The 23515-nt window shown below is 40.6% G+C and overlaps 1 protein-coding gene across 2 annotated transcripts in view; it reads right to left on the bottom strand.

Moving 5' to 3' along the window:
- Window positions 1-4481: 4481 nt before the first annotated feature.
- The window catches only part of pdgfc (platelet derived growth factor c), a 51275-nt gene continuing 32241 nt past the window's right edge, over window positions 4482-23515 (bottom strand). The window contains exons 2-6 of one of the 2 annotated variants that reach the window (XM_074674338.1): window positions 20877-21069; window positions 14585-14765; window positions 6025-6232; window positions 5714-5931; window positions 4482-5571 (exon numbers count right to left, since the gene is read on the bottom strand). In XM_074674338.1, the coding sequence (XP_074530439.1) occupies window positions 5458-5571; window positions 5714-5931; window positions 6025-6232; window positions 14585-14765; window positions 20877-21069 (914 nt within the window). In that variant the 3' untranslated portion in view covers window positions 4482-5457. Of the gene's footprint in view, window positions 5572-5713; window positions 5935-6024; window positions 6233-14584; window positions 14766-20876; window positions 21070-23515 lie in introns of both variants that reach the window. The other variant, XM_074674340.1, reaches the window with a different exon arrangement.

Raw genomic sequence — 23515 nt, 5'->3', positions numbered from 1 at the left:
AAGTCTTAAACAGTCGGTGTATGGGGTTAGAGGGATCGGCAACAATCTAATCTGCACACCTCAGAGTCCTGGAGGTGTACAGATCAGCGAGAGATGGCCAGTTACAGCCCATCACCTTCTCAGCTGGGCACATGATGCGCTGCAGCCAGTGCTTGTCCTTAGCTGTGGCTGCAGCGCAGCAGACTGTGATGGAGGAGATACCGATACACGGGAAGAAAGCCAAAATATCTTTGGATTTTTGATGAGTTTGAAATAAAATGTTTTCTTTAAAAGTAGGCACAGATCCTTACAAGTGCCTGATTGTGCAAACAGACTCTGCAGAAGTGTATCTAGAAATGACTGGCAGAGATTGGATGAAAATACAAATCCAATTCTGCCATCGAAGTGCTGGTGGTTCGGATGAGAGTTGGAGCCATGAGGTTTTGAGCCCACTGAGAAGAGAAAGTGTGACGAATGGAGTTTTTATTTTTATATTCTGCAAAACAAGCAGACAAACAGCAAGAGAGCACACAAATAAACTCCAATTTACTTACACGTCAATTTACCCTTTCACTGACAGAAACCCCAAAAGCCTCAGATGACCTAATGTGATGTAAGTCCATTAAAGATTCAGTGAAGATTCAGTGTGCACAGACCAACGGGGGGGGGGGGGGGGGGGGGGGGGGTTGTAAAGCTAAACCGAACATTTTGTAAATACGAGTTTTGCATTTTTTGTTGAATTATAGATAATTGGTTAGATAATTAGCCCAGAATAGAAGATTGGTTCCACTACTTGGTTTAAGTATGAACCCGGAAAAATAAAAATAAAAATAAAAATAAAAAAATGTCAAACTACATTAATCATTTTATGGAAAAACCTGTCGGAATGCTCTACTCTGGGGACCATAATGACTGAGGGGATAGAACAAAACTTAAAATTCTGGGCCTTATGTCTGTGGAGTATCTGGTTCATACTGAAGCAGACAGCACACTGATGTTTCAGGTTTGATGCTAATCGAACCATTTTGCATGCACGCAAACAGCTACATTCCCTTGTTTGAGTTATGCTGAACCAGCAAAGCCTTCATATGCACAAACCTTAATAGACTTGCAGTCCAGTATACTGTAAGTTTGTGGATCAGTATTTTTACTACAGTGTTCCTCAAGCCACATGTTTCTGTCCAATCCTAACCAGCATCTGAGACAGCTGGAACAGAGCCTGACCCAAACCCACCAATTTCTGTTTCCTCTGCTCTAAACTGACCTGAGTCACAGCACTGTATTACAAAATACAACAGCTTCACAAAAGTCTTGAGAGTCAGAGGTCCAACTGAACTGGCCCCAACGTCTGCAGACAGCAACCTTAGCACCAAGCAAATCCAGGTTTGGTGATTTCACCTGGGCAAAGACAGAGAAAAACGTTGGGCAAAAAGGACAAAAAGACAAGGGGAATGTGATATGTTATGACAGGTGTCCGGTCTTTGTCCTTTGTTTTACTCCAATCTCATTATGGGTCATTTAACTGATGCAGACCATGCTGTGCCGGCATACAGAGATGTGAGGGCACTGTCATACTGGCAAACCATACGGTGCTTAAGCACGCTTCAACCCTTGAGGTATACGCGGATAAACACAAGCACGTAGACATGAGGTAGGATCCATGACGTATGACCCATGCGACCTCTCCTCTCTGCAACCATTTTAAATAGTAGCGAGAGTATTAGAGGGCTGTGTTGGACCAAAACGACTTAACATGAGCCAAAAAGTCACCTAGTTGTAGCAGTGGTCACTGTGTCTCATCTTGCTGACTGATGAGATTGTGCTCTGTGTCAGCAGACACTTCACGATGATGTAGATGGGTCATGTGTTTGCCTTAAGCCTGGTTCAAACTGAAGTAGTGTGATCTCTGACTGTACTTTCCAGGGGGGAACAGCACTGCAGGGGGCAATTGTTCTTCAGTACAGCACAGTTTGAATGGACAGTGTGACTACTCTCTTACTTGCTGGGCTATAAAATCAGGCCCTAGCTCTGAACATTCATGTGAACACCTACACTTCTCAAAGAGGGACATCTTGATATACAGGCCTGTCTCTAACACAAGCCTGCAACACACAAAAGCCCTGTTCTTTCTGTAGCCAAAGCAAAAAAGAAGAGTCATCAGTTTTATTCATTTTAACACTATAATGAAATTCACTGTAACTGTAGATAAAACCAGATTAACAAGACATAGCAGCATGGCAGATGTGCTGGAGACAGCAACAGAAAAGTGTGTTTGCCAAGCACCTAGCTTTGTACATGATGTTATGTTTGCATGAAAATGTTGTAATGAAAATAAAGTTTATTTCCATGAGCATTTACGGAATTTGTTAAAACACAAAGCAAAGCAAAGCACCTTCCACTTTCTCCATTGACAGAAAATGTCAGGGACAAATTCTACATCACCAAAGCACTGCACCAAGTTTGGATTTTTCATTTTATCTGCTCAAGGTGTAGGAGGCTCAGTCTTTTCAGCTATTCAGTTATGCAGAGAAAAGGGTCAAAGCTGTAATTCATGAGAGGTTAGACCTGCAATTTTATTAAATGAATAGCTGTGGGAGGAGATGTTTGAGCAGAGTCTGTTGTGACTTTTCTAGAGATGATTCATGTGAGGAGGAGGCAGAGAGAGACCGTTATTGTGGCTCTGATCAGAGCTAGTGTCTGAATGCCTTTGTGTCTTATTTTGTAACATTAGTGGTGCTTAGCAACAACTGATGGAGTGTGTGAGCTACCTTGGGAATTGTGCTTCACAGTTTCTGTTCACACAGCCTTTTGCTTTGTCTGATCAGCCCACTGAGGCTGTCGCCATTCAAGCTGCTTTTTAAACCAAACTTTAGTTCTGAGTGCAGACAGAGTTTGTTTCTCTTTGGAGGTAAATGAGTTAAAATTTAGTTTAAGCAGAGACACATCATTTCACCATGATACTGTGGTTGAGTCCGAATGAGGCTGCTTCAGTGGGGTGTGTGGGTAAGGCATGGAAGCATCAAATGCTAGATTTTAGTCACACAAAACCACACACACTCGCTGATACACAAACACTTAGACCAACTGTCCATGCTGTGTCACATGTTGTGCCAGTACAGTGAGGTTTCCTCTGCAACGACTGAGGAAGGCAGTCTGTTTAATATTATAAAAAACCACACTGGGAGCAGGCGGGTTTATGCAGGAGCATCTGGCATCACCACAGATGCCTGCCAGGGCGAACATTAGATCAGAATAATTGGCCAGGACAGCAGCGTGAGATGGACAAATGAGAACCTCCTCCTGAGTGACCTGATGGCCGAGGGGAGAGTGAACAGCTCTGCTCAGTGCCTGATAAGAAGTTTGTGCTTTGAGAAAATATGAGGAGGCTTAAGAAAGAAGTGCTTAAAGTTTGGGCTTTGAGAGGATGGTAGCAATTTTATGTTTGGAAAAAGAAAGTGTTATTCTTAAGTCTGAAAGCCTGGGTGTATAGTTCTGACAAGGCAGGTGTTGTTCCCTAAATCAGTCTGTCTCGTGTACCTGTCTGAGGCGTGTGTTCCAACCTCCTCACACACAGCCAAATTACAGCTTGGTTAGAATGCGGTGACAGTAAAAACACACTTGGTTGCCGTAATGTAACCACACTTGAGGACAGCTAGTCAATGTCGGTGCAGAATCTGTCCCTGTTGGTGGGATTTTTATCCAACTTTTTGACCATGCTGGTAATGTTGTTTTGAACAGCACAACAGACAGGGGCCAAAACTTTAAACTCTATGACAAAACTCATCTTTATAACCTTTTAATGCTTGCTAGGGTCTTGACTCACTGAGCTTTAGTATTAATTGAATTGTGATGGTAATAGTCATGGCTGTGGTTGAATTATTTTCAATGTTTATTCAATCAAAGTTCTCTTAGTCAGGTTTTACCTTCTCAAAGGGCCTTTTTATAAGACTTTTCAGTGTTAATGCAATCAGGTCCAAAGTTACCACATTAATATCATTATTGTACTATCACATTTTACTCTAAAACTTTGTGGCTCTGTTGACAAGTCTAAATTACCATGCACTTCCCATAAAAGTTAATTAAAAATCACAGTTTTTCACATTTGGGCTACCACCTACAAAGCTAAGTATAAGGGTGCAGCTAATGAGATTGATGGAAGATGGCAACTATATCACAAAAGCTTACCGAGCACAATCCTGGCTGACGTAAATGAAACTCAGTCCAGTTTGTTGAATACAGTGGAGATCATTATCAGTATCATTGCAGGGTAAAGTTGGTAATTTGTGTTTTCCTTTCAGTTTTTTTTTAATAATACAAATTTTGCTTTTCCAGGCCCTCAATGATGTATATAAATATATATAAAACTCCACAAAAGTTGTATAACTGTTGAGTTTGTTCACCGATACTCATCCCAAGAAATTTACCTCTTGTAAGAAATGGAAGAATTTATTTTTGACGTTCAGAAAGAAGTACACAAAGGTAAAGATAAATAACTTTGGGATACAAAGATTGACAAAAAAAGGCCAAAAAAACAAAACAAACATGACACAATCGAAATGTAGAAGGACTAACAATGGAAGCGGCAGGCTATTACTACTGTACAGTGACAAATGTAGAAAATAAGACATGTTGGACCTAAGTTTCCCTTTTATTAATCAATAAATACTGAATATGAACAATCTCAAACATCAGAGAAGTGCTTGAAGCTAGTTATTCCTGAAGAAGCCAGACTGATAGTTTTGAGCTGGGCTGAAGGAGAATTGTAACAAATAATCCTAAACTAATTCTGTGCACAACTTCTCTTTGAGAGTCTTTGGTAGAAAAAGCATGGTTGTATAGAAAATAAATGTGAATGACATATTTACACATAGTACAGAAGGCTTTTTCAGAGGCTTTCAGTGATGTCTTGACTGGATTCCAGATTAAATCTATGGTGACAACAAAGGGGATGGAGGAACAGCGCTCATGAATAAGCACCTTTCTTTGCCTTGACGGTAATAACACAGGCGCTGGGAGAGTTAGGCAGCTGGAGCCAGCTCATTTATGGACCTAAAAAAAAGTGGCTGAACAAAGAAGCTCCCATTTTCCGTGACAGTATCAGCCCACACCAGCTGAACTTTAAAAAGACCTCAAGAACAAGAGGAAAAAACGTCTCGTGTTCTTATCTCTGGGAAGCTGGAGAATATAGCCTCCCGAGCTCATAGGTAATAGTCCAAAACCGCTTCAGTGACTTTTTGTCTCTCTTAAATGTACCTCGAGCACACAATTAGTATCCCACAGCAGCCCTATCCATTCAGGAGATTTATTTGATTCCAGTCTGTTCTGCTTAATCCAATTAGTGAAAGGACAACAGGATAAAGGGAGAATCTTGTTAGCTCCCAGTGGAAATGGATGAGATACAGAACAATGCAACAGTGGCAGAGGTTCATTTCTAGCATCGTGTGTTGTTCTTGTGGCAGCTATTACACATGTCCAAGGTCAGTCTGAGTCATCTTTACACACACAGGCACACTCTTCATGGTGCTCCAAGGGCACGTCAGTCAGAGACTTCTGCAGGCCTCTGCTACCGCTCCGGTGTTTCAACAGTAGAACCTGTCCAAAGAGAAAATACATGTGGTAAAAGTGACTCTTCCTAGTTCTTAAATCAACAAAGTCTCATGAATTGTAAGCTAGAAGCTAAAAGGTTCAGGGAAAATTCTGACTTATAAATCAATTTCAAACGAGTTAGTATTACCTCATGGTATTTTTTTGTGACCCTGGTGGGAACACACTGGCAGTCGTAGCAGCGGTGAGAGCAGCAGGCACAGTTCCCACCACAGCGCTTCACCAGGAGGCAGCTTGGCCAGAAAATGGCATCTGTCCTCTTCAACTCCTCACGCAAGGGCACGGAGAAGTTACGTGGAGTGCAGCTGTACAGCCGAACCTCCTCCCTCAACAGATTGAGATCAGCCCCTCCTCAAAGACACAGAAAAAACAGTCATGATCACCACAGATTACTTACAAGACTATCAAAATTGGTACAACTGCTGTTTTAAACTGCCCTACCTTTGGCTTTTTTATTGAGGACGAAGGACTTCCCTAACACATGCCATGTAGGTTTGTACAACTCGTCCATATCCACCTGCCATCGCTCCGGCTCCAGGTACTTCATGACCTCCTCCACAGTGCCCAGCCCTGCGACAGCCTCCGACAACTCCTCAATACCCTGCTGGGATGGAGGCAAAACAGCAGGGACCTCAGGTTCTGATTCACTCTGCAGGAAAACAAGCAGATAGGATAAAGTTAGAAAAGGAAGGTCGTACTCAATCTTTGGGGGCCTGCTTTCAAATTCTGCTGCTTCCACACCCAAAACCACCTCAAAACACCAGCTGCCTCTGGATATTTACAAGACAGACCTTATGTATGATTCAGGAGCTTGTAAGTTTGCTGTAGGTTACAGAGTCTGAAAGAGGGAAGTTACAGAGCAGGAAAAACTCAGATCAGCATGACAACATGTGTGAGAGTATATTTAAAAACAGGACTGCCAGTCTGCGGGAAATATTACATCATGGTAAAAAAAATTAATAAGTAAATAAAAACTGAATTGAGTTAAGTTGAACTGAATTAGACACAGGTTTGTGGTTTGGATTTAGGCAACACCATGACTGTGCAGACCAGATGAGGCCTATTGCAAGCTCTATGTGTCAGAGATGCTAAAGTTGGAAAGAATTGAGATCCTGAAGATGACAGATACAATTTGATTTCACCAAGCATTTTCACACTGAAAAGACACTGGATAAAAACACTACACTCTTAGAAACAGCTGTGCTCCAAAGTTGCCATTTTCAGTGAAATATCAAATGTTCGTGCTTTTCTTTCAGCTATGCTCACTGAGCAGAATTTCACCCACTAAAAATAGATGCATGGATTCATTGTCATTGATAATTCTGTAAGATGATAATTCAAGGCTCCTTTTCTGCATTTATTAATGTATTTAGCTGCTTGCAAAATGTTGATTAGTTGTTATAAAACCATCAACAACCATCCAACCAACTGTTTTATGCACTTCAGTTTAGAGAAAATGTGACTGAATAGCACATTTCTGAAGCTGTCAGTAGTACAACATCCACCTCCCTCTTTGCACAACTGTCTTTGTCCTTTTAGCTCCTGCAGACTGCAGTATTATTTGTCCCCAGCTCCTGGCCCTACAGGCTTCAGCATGCAGTCTCAGACAAGATTGATACCTGGGGTGTTGGTCTTCCCACAAGAGAAGAGGCTAATCTGTTAAACCTTTCAGTCCTGTGATGCTGCGTTTGTCCAACATGTCAGCTCGCTGGTCTCTCTAATCTTTGGTGACTGACAGGTAGAAGGCAACATTGTGACAGTTACAAAAAGAAATGCAGCTTGGGGAGCATTGAAAACATCAGGTTGCTGGCAGCTGGGTCTTTAGGCTTCTGGAAAAGCAGAAATGTTTGAAAGGAAAAGAGAAAAAAGATTCCAAGAATCTGTTTCCTCTTGTTGATGACTTACAGAGAATTTAAAAGGAACCCAGTGATAAGCAATAGGCCTACTTTCTGGAAGAGGAAAGTTTTCCTTTAGACACGACTAATACCTTAGAAGAACTTGATATTTACTATCAAACAGTAGTACTTGTGAATTCACCAGAAAAGACATCAAGTCCATTTATTTGGATGTGATTATTTCATATTTTGTTACACTTTTAGACTGAATAGTAGGAAACAAATATAATATTCAACTGCATAATTCAATGCAGTACACTTCAGATCCAAAGCTCTTAGATTAAGTTTTTTGAAATAAGAAGTCAGTGGTTTGACACGGCTGCACCACAGGCTACAAAAACACAGCTGCATGCCACAGATTTGACTCATTCTAATGAGCCTGCCTTCAAAACCAATGAAAAACCCTTTGGTGTATTTGGCATCTACTGAGATAAACAGACACAAATGGGACAGGAATATTTGCCTAGAAACGGCTGCTCACATAGCGTCACAGAAGTAAAAATAAGAGGAAATTGAACAGTCTTTTCTCTGAGATGATCTCGCAGACAACAGAGGGAAGCTGAGAGTCTTATTATTTGAGCTTTGGCAGTAGCTAACAGCACAGACTGGAAGCCATTAACAGCTTGTGAATGTCGGCAGTGCAACATTCCCCCAATTAGGGGCGCACTGCATGCTCAGCTTCATATTGAGAAGCCAAGCAATACTTCTGAGACATGTCAAGATGATGTGAGTAGAGCTGTGAGTAACAGATGAGAGCACCCATTTGAGAAATTCATGAACAAAGTACTTTAATAGACCAGCAACTTTTAACCAGCGCGCATTCAGACCAGTGACCCATGTGTTGTATCTCACACAACAAATGTAGAAACCTGGTTTTTAGAGGATCTGTAAACATTATCAAACAATACCACATAAAAGGAACCAGCATGTGACAATGAGCCAGATGAACGATGCTGTTGGCTTTCACAGAAAGCTAAAACTTAAGATTATCATTCTCATGTTTACAAGTACCACCAGTGATTGGAATATTAGCTTATTGTAAGAATCAATATCCATGTAAGTGTTGCATTGGTTTCACTTTACACACAACAGTTCATGAATGACAACTTGGTGACAGCAGTGTTTTTTAAAAGACTGGAACAGATGGATTTTGTGTATGACCAGACAGTTTGACTCTTCGTCACGTAACACACACAGGGGGGTCGCTAAATGCCGTCCAAAATCCCCCCAAAAATCAGTTGCATATTTCATCCTTTGTTGTAAAAATATTAACACTATTAGGAGTTGAATTTTATTTAAAACCAATAATGTACATCAGAGGTCTAATTTTCCACCAATCAGCTAAATCAAGTTTCTTATCACTCTTTTTGTTTCCTGTTCTAGGGTCTATGTGAACAGTAAGTTAGACTCCATTTTCAGAATAATTCAAAGGGGGTTTGAGGAGTTCCAGAGTGATCTTGAAAAAGTCCATACTTTGAAATGAGATTATCAGCGCCAATATAGTTTATTTTGAAATGCTACTTCATAGCTTCCAGATCAGATCAAGCAGGACCAGATTGATTTACAGCACATCTAAGTCTCTATGACATTACACCAGCTGACAAAGTTAAGTAGGGGGAAGAGTTTTTGCCTGCTGAAACAATTTCTGTGATTAATTCTGTAGTGATGATGGACTTTGGAGCCTAACAGTCAGACAGAAACAGGACAGAAGAGCAGAAGAAAGCTAAACAGGAGAGTGATACAGCCTGAGGCCTATGGATACATCGTAGCACTGGGCTGCTAGTAGCACTACGTATAACTGGCTACTGACGTACTTAAGTTTGCGTATTGTTACATTCAAACAACAGTGCTACGTAATCGATAAATACCTTACTTTTTTGCGTTGTAACCTGTAAAAAGTTGTCTTGATCAAAGAAAACTAAATAAAGAAAAATAAAAAGCTATGGTTGTGTGGCTGTCTTGAAAGTTGTGTTATAGTATTGTTCAAAATTTGGCTTTTTTAAGGTATTTTGGTATCTTATAAAACAAAAATACATCGACATTTGTTTAGTGATTCCAAACCGTACTTTCACAGTCATGAAAAAAAAAGGAAATCTGACTATGCTTTTTCAGTTTTTAGTATCCATAAAGGATCATTTTCTAGCATATTCCTGCACATCACAAGCCTAAACCTGCTTGATATGCCTGCCAACCCTTGGAATGTCATACATTTGAGAATCTGAATGTATGTTTTTGTATGTGTTTTTTTTAGCTTCCCTTCTTTAAAATTGTGTCCTGAAAGCTGCAGTTTTAGACAATCTTGAAGAAAAACAGCTGAGTCAGCAGACCAAAGCTTTCTGAAAGTAGAAAATAGGGACTCTGTGGTTTGAGCCAGTGTTGTAAAATACGCACAATTGTGAACATAACAGTATAATCAGATACAGATATATGGAGGCAGTGGTGAGTTGTTTAACAAGATTACGATGTCTGAACTACTACTGTGAAATGATTATACATTTTGAAAAGGGAAACTGCTCTTAAAATCGTTAAAGAACATTTTTTTTTATTCTCTTGGGGGAAGTTAATCAAAACGTAAACTTGACACATCTGTCTTATCACTTCCACACTCTCTGAACCCCTTTGCTCTTTGAGAGAACCCCTGTTTCCAACCTGTGATTACCTCATTTCCAGCTCTCTTTGTTCTTCCACTGCACAACCGCACACCCTTATTTCTGGTAAGTGAAATGACAGGTTCAGCTAACTGTGTTGAGATGAGAATTCTGAAATAGCATCCTGGGAGAGCGCTGGAAAACAATATCTTTCGATTTAACATGGTGCTGCAAACCACTTCCTTGCTCAAGAGAGTTTTGAGTACACAACAAGGACTTTTGTGCGTGAATGTAGTATTTGTTTCTCTCACTATAAGCCACACACTGCAATTTCGGTTGGTGTAAAAACAGACCTCAGTTTCATCATGCCAACAGTAAAACCTCCCGCATGGCTCTACCAGTCATTACCATCTGCTACAACAAGACTTTTGTCCCTTATTTCTTCTCTCTTTTGCCTTTCTTTGCAAGTCAGTGTGGAGAACTTTATTTTATAAACAAATAACAATGGAGAAGTAATTTTCATATGAAGCTGACTGTGGGGTTTTATTTCAAAAGGGTCTTCACAAAAACAATGATGCATGTCTAGCTTGCTCCTGTAACCCCAAGCTAAACTCCCCTCACAGTCCCTGCAGCACACTCCTCCTCCTCCATGTTTTAACAACCTCTCTCTTCCTAAAATCTCTTCCTGTGAATTACAGACTGGCTCTTATCCCCCCCACCCCTCAACCCCTCTTCCTTCGCGTGGAAGTGGTGTGGAGGAATCATTGCCTATTTAAATATAAACTGAAGTGCTGGCCCCTGCGTGGCACGAGGTTCCAGTAGCTGCTGGTTGACCACAGAGGAAACAGAGTGCTGCTGTTCTAGCGTGCGGCTCCGCCGTCAGAGGAAAGTTCAAAGGGAAACCAGGCTGAATGAGCGGAGGCCATAGTTTCCTCCACCCCGCCCCCTCGTGGCTTCCACACTTTCTAGAGTGTGTATATGAAAGAAAAACTTGGTTTCTTGTTCCATCACAAACTTGGTGGCAGACATCTCAACACCACAATGGTTTATTCTACAGCAAAATCAATTCAAAACCTCTGACTGCTTGTGAAAACATCATCTTATTAGATGTTGTTGTTGTTGTTTGAAGACTGGGATTAAACTGTAACTCCTTAAGTTGTGTGAAGCGTCTTGTTTTAGTTTTGCCACTTGCAGCTTTAATTTATATGATCTCTCCATCTATCTTCTCTCTTGCTCTGTAGTTGTGAGTGACTTGGCCTGCCATGAGGCACACACTAGCTGCACAGAAACAAGTGATGTCTTTAAATTCCAGACTCGAATTAAGACAAACTTGCTTTCCTAATATGTCTTAAGAAAGCAAAAATCTTCAAAGAAAAAGTCTAAAGCCATTTCCAAAACATTTATAACTCTGGTCTAAACTGTATTTTACTTTGCACTAAAGTACTGAGATTTAGGTTTCAACTCTAGCATGAACTCCTATGGCTAAGTCCGGCCCTGAAATGCAATGAGCCAGTCACAGTGTATATAGCCATTCCCAAATGGTGTTCAAAGGGTTCATGAAACTTGGACACAAGGTATCCGGAGAGGCTGGGCAACGGGGTATATTTGTAACACTTTCATAAGCCACATCTTAACCAAGAAAACTGTCTTATTTGGATAAAGTTGTGCAGTAAATCACAACATCAGCTCAATGTGAATAAAATTAACAAAGATGTCTACAAAGGTTCTAGGGTAAATCAACACTGTATCTGAGGCAACATATTGTCACTTTACTAGGAGAAATATAAAGTTATCTTGAACATCTCTAGCATTAGCTAAAGTTAGCCTGCTGTTAGCTCCTAGCTGCATTGTTCATTGTGTCACTTTGTTTGTTGGGAGTTCATTGGCCTGTTTTGTTCTGGTTTTTGTACTTTGGTGATCGGACATCATTGAGTTCAACAATGCTGATCCTCTATTTCGTTTTCTGGGATGGTGATGGCAACAAGATGCAATTTAGGGACCTGACCTGAAAATTTTGTCTTATAACTAAAGCTGTGTGACTTCTTGATGATATGTGATCTTACTGTCCCTGGAAGTCATCAATGGCCTCCTATGAGATGTCTCCTACTGGGACATAGCATCTGTCACTGAATGCTCATCGTTTGTTGGAGTGGGTGGAGGATGGCTTTGCGAAGCAATAGGTCAATTAAGATGATTAATGTGTAGAATATAAAAGACGCAGTATTACTGACGGTATACAAAGTTCTTTGGAGACATCTTTTCTCTCACGGACTGTTGCTCACATAAAAAAAAAAGCCTGCATTAGACAAATTGAATCCTAAATAATAATTTCTTCTCCTTTAGGGGCCTTGGGATAAATTAACTTCTTGTTATAGCATCTTATTGGATTAATATGTCTCCATTAGATGAAGAAAAGCTTTGCTTGAGCCTCTACCGCCACATGTCTGCTTGAGATTAACTGAGCAACACTTTACAGTGTCCCACCAGTCTGAAAGGTTTTAACATTATCCATCAAAGTTATCTCTGGAGGTTAGCACAGATACTGATACATTTCTTCTTTTGAAATATCTGTGAGTAGAAATAAAGCTTTGATACTCAGCGTGATGTGATATGTGGTTGGACTGCTTTAAGTTTTAAGGGTGAAAGAGAGATGCAATAATAATGTTTATGATGACTTGAAGAGCAAAAAAGGCTTTTGAGAATGAAAAAAAAAAAAATTCAGAGAGAACACAAAGAGCCGTCAGTGACCTCAGTTGTGTATTTGTGCTTGTCAGATCTCACAGTGCTGCGGGCTATAATGGATTAATGAGGAGCCGAGCTGTTTACTTAAAGCTGGTGAACAGAAGTAAAACATGACAGGTTCAAACACGGCAGTCGTCTCTTCACTCTATCGCCAGGTTTTTGTTGAAGCAGAGAGTAGGTGTTGGTGTTTGTGTGTGTGTGTGTGTGTGTGTGTGTGTGTGTGTGTGTGTGTGTGTGTGTGTGTGTGTGTGTGTGTGTGTGTGTGTCTGAAGATCAGGACAGAAAACAAGTGAAAGGGAATGTGGGAAAAAGATGGATCAAGACCGAGACTGACACAGAAACTGTTTTGTTTTGTTACTGAAGTTATGTAAGGCACAGTGCGGGCAGAACTTCACCAAAACTCACTGATAAGTTTAAGTTTAAAGGTTGGAGGCACTGGACAGGATTCAGGTCAAGTATAGCTAGTAAGTCTTCTCTTGACAATAAAGTTGATTTTATTCTGGTGTGTTGCTAAAATGTTCTAAATTTGAGGTTGGCTGGGTTTTAATGACTGGCCAAATGACTAAAAACACTCTTTGTAATAACACGCATGACTGATTCTGGTTCAGCTATGTGACAAAACACACAACTCAGAAAAGTCACTACACTGTAATGTTCTCTTATAGAAGTATCTTTCAAATGTCTAAAGGTTGAATGCAAACAGATATTGTGGTGAGGCATAAAGCCAGTGACTACAGCCTGTGCTGCCAGCTTAGATAAATAAAGGGGAGAAATAACAGGGACAGAGTGAAAAGGAAGGATCAGTTGTGTATTGTTGCCAAAAATACATTTCAGCCCTCAGTATAGAGTCAAATAACATGAGTGTCTTTTTGAAGTGGGCCATTGTAAAAACACAAAAGGGAAAATTACTTTTGACAGAACTTGAAACAGAAAATGAGACAGAGAGACAGACAGCAGCTTGACAATTTTCCCCACAAAAAGCACTTCTATCTCTTAATTCCTGCTTTCATTTCAGGGGCTTGAATGATTCCCCCTGAGGGTCAGAGGACCTCTTTGTGAACCTGTAGCCACTTATTTTCTTCATCTCACTCTCAAGCAACACCATCAATGTCAGTGAGGCACCTAATCTGTCAGCGTTATCTTACTGGATCTACAGCTACTGTGCAGGTTCAGAGGGTATACCGATTTATAAGGAGCAAAAATAGAACATGACAGTTTGATTATTTAAAATCTGAAACTCCTCTTGCCCCAGGAAATGAGAAAATTACAGTTTGAAACCACTTTTTACAAACTGTATTTGTTATTTTGTGTGCTCTCTGACATTACAGAGCTATTCCAGGGTCTATTACAGAAAAATCCTGTAGCCATGATTGAGAGACACCCAGTTTTTGATGTAGTTTAGCAGTATAAACTTTTGTTCGCCAGCTGAGATTGCACAGATTTTAGGAGCTTCTTTTTTAATATGTGTGTCTGTCTGCGTGTGTGTGTCTACACAAAATAAATGATAGTACAGGTGCCAGATGTTCCAAAGTACTTAAACATAATTTCTCCCCAGTGATGCTTAAAACCTTGTGTACACACCAGCAAAATTGGGTGGTTGCAAATTGAGACACCATATTATGCAGACGAGTAATTTTGATTGTGCCCACATGGAGAGACATTTCTCCTAATGTCATGTGAAATCCCTGAAGTTTATGACGGGTGCAGAGAAATGCAGAGACAGCAAAGCACTGAACTAATCACATTACACAATTTGAACTCCTGTTTTGTACATACCATGGGCAGAAGGGAGTAGCGGATGCAGAATCCCGGCTCAGAGGGAAAGTACTCATCAGAGATGAAGCGTACGCGGATCTGGCTGCCCTTGGAGGTGTGAGCAGCTGGTACAGACTGTGACCCACACCAGCGACCCAGGATGGTTTTCTCGGTTGGATCCTCTATCTCCACAAAGTCGTACCTGGCAGAGTGAGGCAAAAAAGTTGAGAAATGTGGACCACCACAGCTTACGAGACCTACTCTACTTAGTTGATAAATTTTTTTTTCCTTTTTTGATAACTCCAAGCTATACCAACAGATGTGCCAACACCATTTATTTCTTTGCAGCTGCTTTAATGCTGTGCTTTTGTGTTAAAGACCTCAAGTAACCAACTAACTAAGAACATGTGACACTTGTTAAATCATCAACTGATTATAAGCAACTGAAAGAACAAAACAGAGGCACATCAAGATTATTGTACCATAGACTGTATGATAAAAAGACTAACTATCTGTGATGTCACCTATCTGTTTCTGATGAAGGGTTTTGAAGTCTATCATCTGTGGAAGCCATATTGGAAATGCTGAACTAAAGAGGCGGATTTGAGCCCTCTTACAACAGCAGCAGGGTGCCTATCTGTCAAGAGAGCTGTGCCTCTGAATGGAAAAGATTGGAAATGAGAAATTCAGACTGAAGTCTTTTTTTTAGCCAGGCTATTAATATGTTTATTTCTGCAGTAAAAAAAAAAAAATAAATAAAAAAAAAAGAGAGAGAATAGTCTTTTTGAGCAACGTCAAGTGGACACTTGATGAACTGCAGTTTTTAGTACTTCCCCAGCTCACGCAAGCTGAGTCCTGCCAGAAGTGTAAACCTGAAGCAGGTCAGATTGATACCCAGGTGCCTGAGCCTGTCATGCAGAATTTTCAAGATTGTTGGTACCATTAGGATCAAAGGGGTAATACAACTAAATATCAACAGCTTACATATGGTAAGAGACGCCATTAAAACTACTAATAATGTTGCAGAGAGGTAGCATATACAGGGCAAAAAGAAGGAAATGCCAGCTCTGACTTCACTCAGGGGCACATCAAGCCTTAATTTAAAGTAAAATGTCTTTTTTCGTTCATCTTTGTATCAAACTGGTTCAAAGACTACTATTTGTAAAAAAAAATACTGCTAATATCTTAGCAGGGAGGAGGTAGATCACTCACTTGTAATTGTATTGGAACAACTTAAGCTAACACTCACTTTTTTAAGCCTATAGGGTGTAGATCTGTGGTTCTCAACTGGTCTTCTCTCAGAGCCTTTCATCATCTCTTTGAAAACAAATGTACCAGTATCCCAAATTTCTGAAAAAGAGGGTGGTGACCAGGGTCAAGGTACATCACTGCCATCTACTGTGCTGGAGGATAAATACACTGTCACTTCTAAGTGCACTGTGCAACAGGAAACACATTTTCCTTCAAAATAAAGAAAGAAAAGGAAAAAGGAAAAGAAAAGAAAAGCTTTTCCAGACTTTTTCATTCACTAACACCTACCAGCCACTGAAATAAACTCTCTGACCCACTTTTGGGACATACAGAGAACCACAGGTAATGGACCAGTTGACTTTTTATGCTGCTATATTGAGTAAGCTCTTTTTTATGTTTGTGGTTTGGTAGTTTTAGTTTTTCCGACTATGATCGTTAACATCGATAAAGCTTCCAAGAAAATGACTAAATGTTTTTAACAGCAGGTTACATCTCAGCAGTAGCATATAGATTTATTTTATAACTGTATTAAATGAATAAAATAAATCAGAAATGGCTTTTAGATTTAGGACAAATCATAGGTTTGTTGACAGCAGTAGGAGCAGCTGCTGATGCAGCTCTCTGACAAGCTTATTACCCTGGTGCTACATGTCGTCGCTGACGTATAGTTTTTAATTAAACCTGGATCTCTTTATACTGTGCAGTGTGATGATTCAGGGGGAGCTGCAAATCTATTTTCTTTAGACTCAATAATGAATTCTCAGTTGTGAAAACTCACTTTATGAATTATCACATTTAACGATTGTGGTTTGCTGTAAAAACACCTCTAGGTTTGGGTATCACTGGAAATAAAACTGTTAGAAAACAATGACGTGCTTTTACCTGCTTCACAAATATGTTTGGTTTTCAGAGGAGCATTTCCATTTTTTATTGTCAGGCTTTTTTTTTCACAACACATAAAAGTAACCCATGTAATTGGAGTTTAGTAGAGTTTAAATTACACAGTATTTTCTGGCTAAAAACACAACATCCTTGAAAACTGCTGTGGTTGTGAAGCTAAGGACTATAATTAAAATAAAAATCCAGCACAAATTGAAAATGATTTTTTGGGGGGGGATGAAAAAGAGATGAAGAACATTTGAAATATTTCATGTCACACTTCTGAGTGGCTAAAATAAAAACAATCATTACAATTGAGAAAACTACAGCCCAAGGTAGTGTTTTCCTTGTTGTGGGGAGCACTCTTTGCAGCCGTGTAATTATATGACAGTCTCCCTCTCACTGGCCACCCTGCCAACACATACGACCTGTAAACAGTCTGCTGCGCAGGAGCATATGGCCGAGCTCCAGATTCTTTTTTAGTGTGCCAAGGCTAACATCAACCAACCTCAGCACTTAAAACACGCAGTTCAGGAGTTCAGCCTTCATTATTTATACCTGTGTGTTTAACCAGGGGCTGCGGTGTGTTCAATACAGCCTTGTTTCACTGACTCTTCACAGTCTGGGATTAATCACTTTGCCATTTACGTCAACAGGCACGCTAACCTCTCATTCACTGCTGCCAATTCGGATATTTGGATTTCGGGGACATTGTTTACATTTTGTGCGAGCTTGACAGATTCAGTTTGAGCTGGTTTGAATAAAACAACATAGGGACATGAGCAAGACTAAAAATGGATTTTCTGTGATGTTAAATAAACTAAAGGGGAGGGGGGTCAATGCACTGACTGACTCTGCTGCCTTTGATTTTGAAGTCAGATAGGGAGTCTGTAATGAGCACAAATAAATAAAACTGAAAGTGCATGTTTGCAAACCCATGCATGTACAAACATTAGATAACTACACGCTCTATTAAACATTCATTCACATAAATGCAAACCAGCGTGGTATGAAATGGTGCTGGAAAAGGATAAAGTATCGGTTAAGCCTCTTCTCGATGGAGGTCAGTGGAGAAGAGAGAAGCTTTCCTCTCTGAAAATCACTCCTCAGACTGCTCCAGAGTTTTGACAGATGGCTCATCAATAATTCAAGATGCCCCTGATCATTACACATCGCCATGTGTTCAGAATCAGCATGTCGAACAGCGGTTTCTCAGATTTACAAATGCACTGACATACATACCAAACTGTACGTACAGTCACAGTGAACAGGTTCTGAGCACTGAAGGAATCCCAGCGCTAACAGATGAGATTACCTCTCTGTGTGCTGGAAATGAAGGGTGCTCAGTTATCACAAAGCTTTTAATGACACATTTCGACGTTTAAAGTTACCATAAAATTTATATAAACCCTTGCATGGTGCAGCTTTGCAGCATGAGTCCTGGTTTTGGTTGTCTAGTTTTAAAAAAAAGAGAGCACAAATGCCAAGTCTGAGTGCAGCCCCTGTACGTGAGCCATCAAGCACGACTGCGCTGCCATGCCAACCAGCAGCAAGACCGATCCCTCTCAAGCACGCCTCTCCTCCAGTGGATTTGGTGAGAATTCTTTTCATCGTGCCACAGACAAACAGAATAGATGATGAGCATCTCGGCTGCTCAGCTTCTCCTCCCTCGCTCTCATCTTCGTGAAGACTTCTTGCTGCAGGCTTCCTCCCAGAACCGAGCAGATATCCCCTCTGCTGCCTGCCATCACGTTGAATCACTGGACAAGGGGTCACATTGTGTTTATTTTAATGAGTGGCAAAGGGCTAATCGCAAACAATAATGTGTATGAAAAGCAGCAGCAGAGGGGAGATTTAAGGGAAGAGATTGGGAATAAATTTGTGAACAAAATGGAAGATAACAGATATGCAGACCTGGCTGGGTGCTGTTTAATGCAAGTGTGTATGAAGGACAGAGAAAGTGTGTGGGCAAGATAGAGAGAATCAAAGGCGAGAGTTGTGACAAGCAGATAGACTTTTGAATGAGTGTCTGTTTCTGCTTGTGACTGCATGCTGCATTCAGCCGTCTCCCAGCCCTGCCAAGAGTGTGTATCTTGGGATCGGATCAAAACCTGTTGGGCCTCAGTGGTGGGGGCAGGTTTTGGGGGGGATAGAGGGAAAATGAAAAATGTGAGAGCGGGAGCAGTAGACGTGGCTGTGACTTGCATGACCCCGGAAAAAGGATGCTGTTATTGTCTCGCGCCCCTCTCCCTGAGGACGCTGACTAGTGCAGTCTTGTAAAAGGCGGGACGGCACAAAGGTTGTCAATCTGCACCCTGCCCTACGGTGGAACTTTCTCCTCATGGGGCTTTCAACAGCAACACTAACCTCATTCGTCAACCAGCACCCGGCCCACCACTGAAGTGTGCAGGGTGGGGGGCTTAGATTACACACACTTAAAGACAGGAGGTATATTGTTGTCTTGGATGATGACACATTCAAGAGCTAAAAAGAATCTTCTCCCAGACTCTGGATGATTCTGTGATCAATAAAGTTGACTGCCCAGGACTCAAGTAGGGATGGAAATGATATGTGGCATTATTTTTTTAAGAGGTCCTGCAATGCCTAACATCAGCAAAGCTAACTCCATATACCTTTACATTATTGAAAAGCTAAACATGTGAAAATAAGTGTCAAAATATCTTGAACTGTTCAACAAACACTGAGCAACAAAGAGGAGCTCACATTTATTGGCATCAAATTCACAGCTCTTGCCAGTTGTTTGCTATGATATAATTATCATTAAACTGGCATCTCATGTAATCTATTTGTCGATAACTTATTTTCCGGGGTACAAAAATGCAAATTGAATCCAAGGTGTCCCCCAGCCAGTTTAAGCAGAGGAAAATTTAAGAGTCTGAGTCTAATATGATACAAATGAAAAACTGTTATCATTATTAAAACAATAATATCTGTCTCTCCCAAACCAAGAACTTGCATTTATAACACATTCAAATTCTCAACCCTGCAGATCTGATAAGAAAAATTAAAATTTTAGCACAGTGGCTTCTCATTTTTTTGTTTAAATGCAGCCCCTCTGTAGATGATTTATAAAGGCCAAGTCTGCAGAAAGCTGTCATTCACCTTGTCTTCCATAAGGGGGCTCTCCAGGAAAGACTAGCGAGGTCACCCACCCCCAGCTCCTCTCCTCCTTCCATTAATGGCTTTCTCCATGCTAACCAGTGAGTTGTGATATATTGACAGCAGGGCACTGAGCATAATGCACAGAGGGTAAATCGATCGCCGCTGCTTGGGATCCCGCTTTGAATTGAAGGCAGCAGAGGCAAACCCTGGCAGTAATTGAAAGGAGGCTCCTCAATAAAGCAAAGGATGTTTTCTACTGTTCGTGTGTGTGTGTGTGTGTTTGAGCTTATGTGTAACAGTCATTCAGAGGGGTGAGGCACGTGTCTTTTGAACAATCATGTGAGCAGCTAAAAATATGGACCACATCAAGTAAAATACGCGGCTCTGAACCACGTCATCATGGTGTCTTGGGTGAAACAAATCACCCTGATGTTGGGTTTTCAATATTCCCAAGCTGCCACGCCAGACCAAGGCAATTTCACAAATGGCCACACTGACTCTAAATCTTTGGAGATGGCTACAACACAGGCAGGACACGTCTTTACCACAGACCAACATACATCTGGTGTGCCAACAGGGGAAGCCCCTGTGAGATGAGAGCTGGCCAAAGGAGCAAGAAGAGGACTTAATGAAAAGCCTGTTACAGTTAAATACTGAGGAAGGTTATCCCCCTCATTAAGTGTAAGATATTTCATTCTGACAATAAAAACCTCTTCTTCTTATCACTCAAAATTAAATTTATAAGCTGTTTAACAACTCACTTGGACAGCAGCACATTTTTCAAATTAGTAGGAAGAACCTGATGGGATGAGTCCTCTCATTAGTTCTAGAAAAACCCTTTTCTGCAAATTTGTCATCTGTCAATCACATTAAAAGGACACTTACAAGTCTACAGCTGTCAGTCGAAGACAGCAGAGTCTGTTAGCCCTGAACAAACCTGATAAGAAAAATAGCAGGCAACTGCCGTCCCTCAAAACTGAGTGTGTTGCTCAGTCATGGTTCTGAACTACTTGTATTGACACCAATATATTATATATAATCCACAATGGTATGTTCTTACTTGCATATTCCATCCTCAGGGTCCTCCAGACCAAACCGCTCATCGAAGCTGAGCTGGATCCTCATGTTACTGCTCGCCACAAGTCTCCAAACCAACTCAGTGTTCCTGGGATAAGTGTTTGGAAAGTCAGGGCTCTGGACCATTCCCTCTCCAGACACTGTTATGATCTTCTCCTGATGTGAATCTTGCACTCCTGAAACAACAATAAAGAGGATGTTTCATGATTTCCTCTTGGCAAACTGTAAAAGTTTGATTGGTTCCATTAAAATCATCCATGAGGGGAATCAATGGGCATTTTTACACAGGCAAGGCTATGCTTTGAAACATGAATATGTCAAACACATTGCAAAGAAGCAGTATGCCAAATAAGATAATGAACAATAAAAAAGTCTTACTATTGATGGGAAACAGACTGACACTGCTTTCATAATTTACACACCTTCAGAGAGTCTTGGCTGAAAAAGCCTTTGACATTTTTTTTTACCAAGTCACACCTGCTACATGAAATTATTACACAAGATAATCTTCAAAATGAATTAAAAAGTGATATACAACTGGTGTTTATCTAAAGTAAATTTCCAATCACATTTACATACATATGCATCCTTACCCTGCCATTTAAGTTTTTTTTTTCCCAAACACAAAAGAATGATAGGAGAGAAATCAAGGAAATGTGTTATTGTGTTTTGCATTATGTACTTTATGGTCTTGGTAATAAATGCATGTTGTCATTTTTACCCATTGAGCATCAAATTTTTTCGTTGCAAAGTACTTCAGTTAGAGCACTGTCCGATGGTTTCATGCTGCTCCTCTCTGATAAAGCCATTGAGGCCCACTGGGACCAGTCACCACTGAATTTAATCACAGTAAAGAAGCTTGTCACTCCGTCCCCCAAGGCTCCATCAGACATCCTGACACCTTCAAGATTATTCCACCTGAGCCTCACAACCCCTGCGAATGACACCAACCTGAAGCTATGTTGATTAGAGAGCAGTGCATTCAAATTCACCGTGTTACAGTTCCCTGATCAAATCTGGGAACATGAAAGGAATGATATTGCCATTCTTTTAGTCTCTTGGCATCTGAAGGACTAATACAAACCATTAAGAAAAGTGACATCTACAGAAATATGCTCCAAGAATTTGCAATGAATGTAAGACCCAGTACATGCAATGGATGGATGGTTTTCATTTTAAGCAACTAAAGTACAATTTTTTTACACAGACAATACAAGGCATGGTTGTAGTCTCAGTGGTATCATCTGCTGGTTTCTGAAGTGGTAATTTAAAGCCCCAAAATGGTGGTATCCTGTTTAAAATGCTGACTTAGCTATTTTTTGGTAATCCTTAACACAGGCAAAGACCTGGGATTGAGTTTAGCTTGTAGCCTCCTGGCAAAGAGCTAAAACAAAGCATCTTCACCATAGTCAACTCATCCACATCCTTAACTTTGCCTGTAACTCCTTGACTTTTCATTATTCATAGAATTCATAGAAGAAAAAAAAACACATATAAAATAAGACTTTTTTTGTTGAAAAACAAAAGTAAAAAGCCATAAACAAGCTTATTTTGTGCTCTAAAGTTGGAAATTTTCACCAGGAATTCGACAGAAATTTGTTTTTCAACCAAATGGCACCCTCCATTCTATAATGTAAGACAATGTGGAAGTGCTAAAACCATAGACTGTATATAGAGTGGACAGTGTGGCTCCACCATTTATCATTGTACGGTTTTGAAGCCAAAATACCCCCGTCACAGGCGCAGCCATTGGTAGCAATTGCAGCCAGAGTCTGTACTGTAGAGACGATGAGGGATTCTGGGAGAACACAATTTTTTTTTCTTTTCTTTCGAGAGTCTAATCACTTCTTGACTCTACCTTCCGACATATTTTACAATCCCCGAAAAAAATACACGATAACGGCAGCTGTCAATCATCGTTATACCTTACACGAAGCCTTGTTTTTAACCTTGTATAACTAATGAAAACAAACTTTTTCAGAAAAGAGAGGACTTGAATACAAGAAAACCAAATCATATCTTCCAATCAACACAACAATCAGACGTGAGAAACATTTTTACGAGGAGTATTAATTTTTTTAAAGTTTGACTACAGCTCATCTGGAATGGCTGGAAAGCCGGATTTTTCAACTTATACTGCAGCCAGCCACCAGGGGAAGCAGTTTTTGTGGAGACCTCACTTCGAGCCGAGCAAGAGGACGTTCATTTATTTTACAGTCTATGGCTAAAACTTGCAGTTTCTCAAGTGTCTGCTTGAGGCTGGGTCCACAAGTACCACAAGTCACATACACACCAAATTAACCTATTTGCAGCCTGGTACGTTACTATAACCATTGGCACACACTGTACAAGGGGTGAATTTTTTTCCAACTTGGTAGTGTAGAGGACATTAACATCGCGAGTTCGCCCAATCAGATGCACAGCTCAGCTCACGTGACTGACAGGTGCCCTATAGCTATTAGTGTGGGGACTTGAAGCGCATTTCAATTTCAATATGGCCGCTACAGCAGATTTGTCCCAAAAATCCATCTCAGGAACAGACAGGTGATGTTGGGGAGACCATGTCCACTTATTATACAGTCCATGGTTTCAGCTAGCCTCAAGTGGACACTTGGGGATTTG

This window comes from Halichoeres trimaculatus, unplaced genomic scaffold (assembly GCF_033239565.1).
Source record: "Halichoeres trimaculatus isolate MK-OKI-2021-1 unplaced genomic scaffold, fHalTri1.1 fHalTri1_scaffold_7, whole genome shotgun sequence".
Taxonomy (NCBI): Eukaryota; Metazoa; Chordata; class Actinopteri; order Labriformes; family Labridae; genus Halichoeres; species Halichoeres trimaculatus.
Note: the sequence above shows the minus strand (reverse complement) of the source record. Positions and strands in the feature narration are given on the sequence as shown.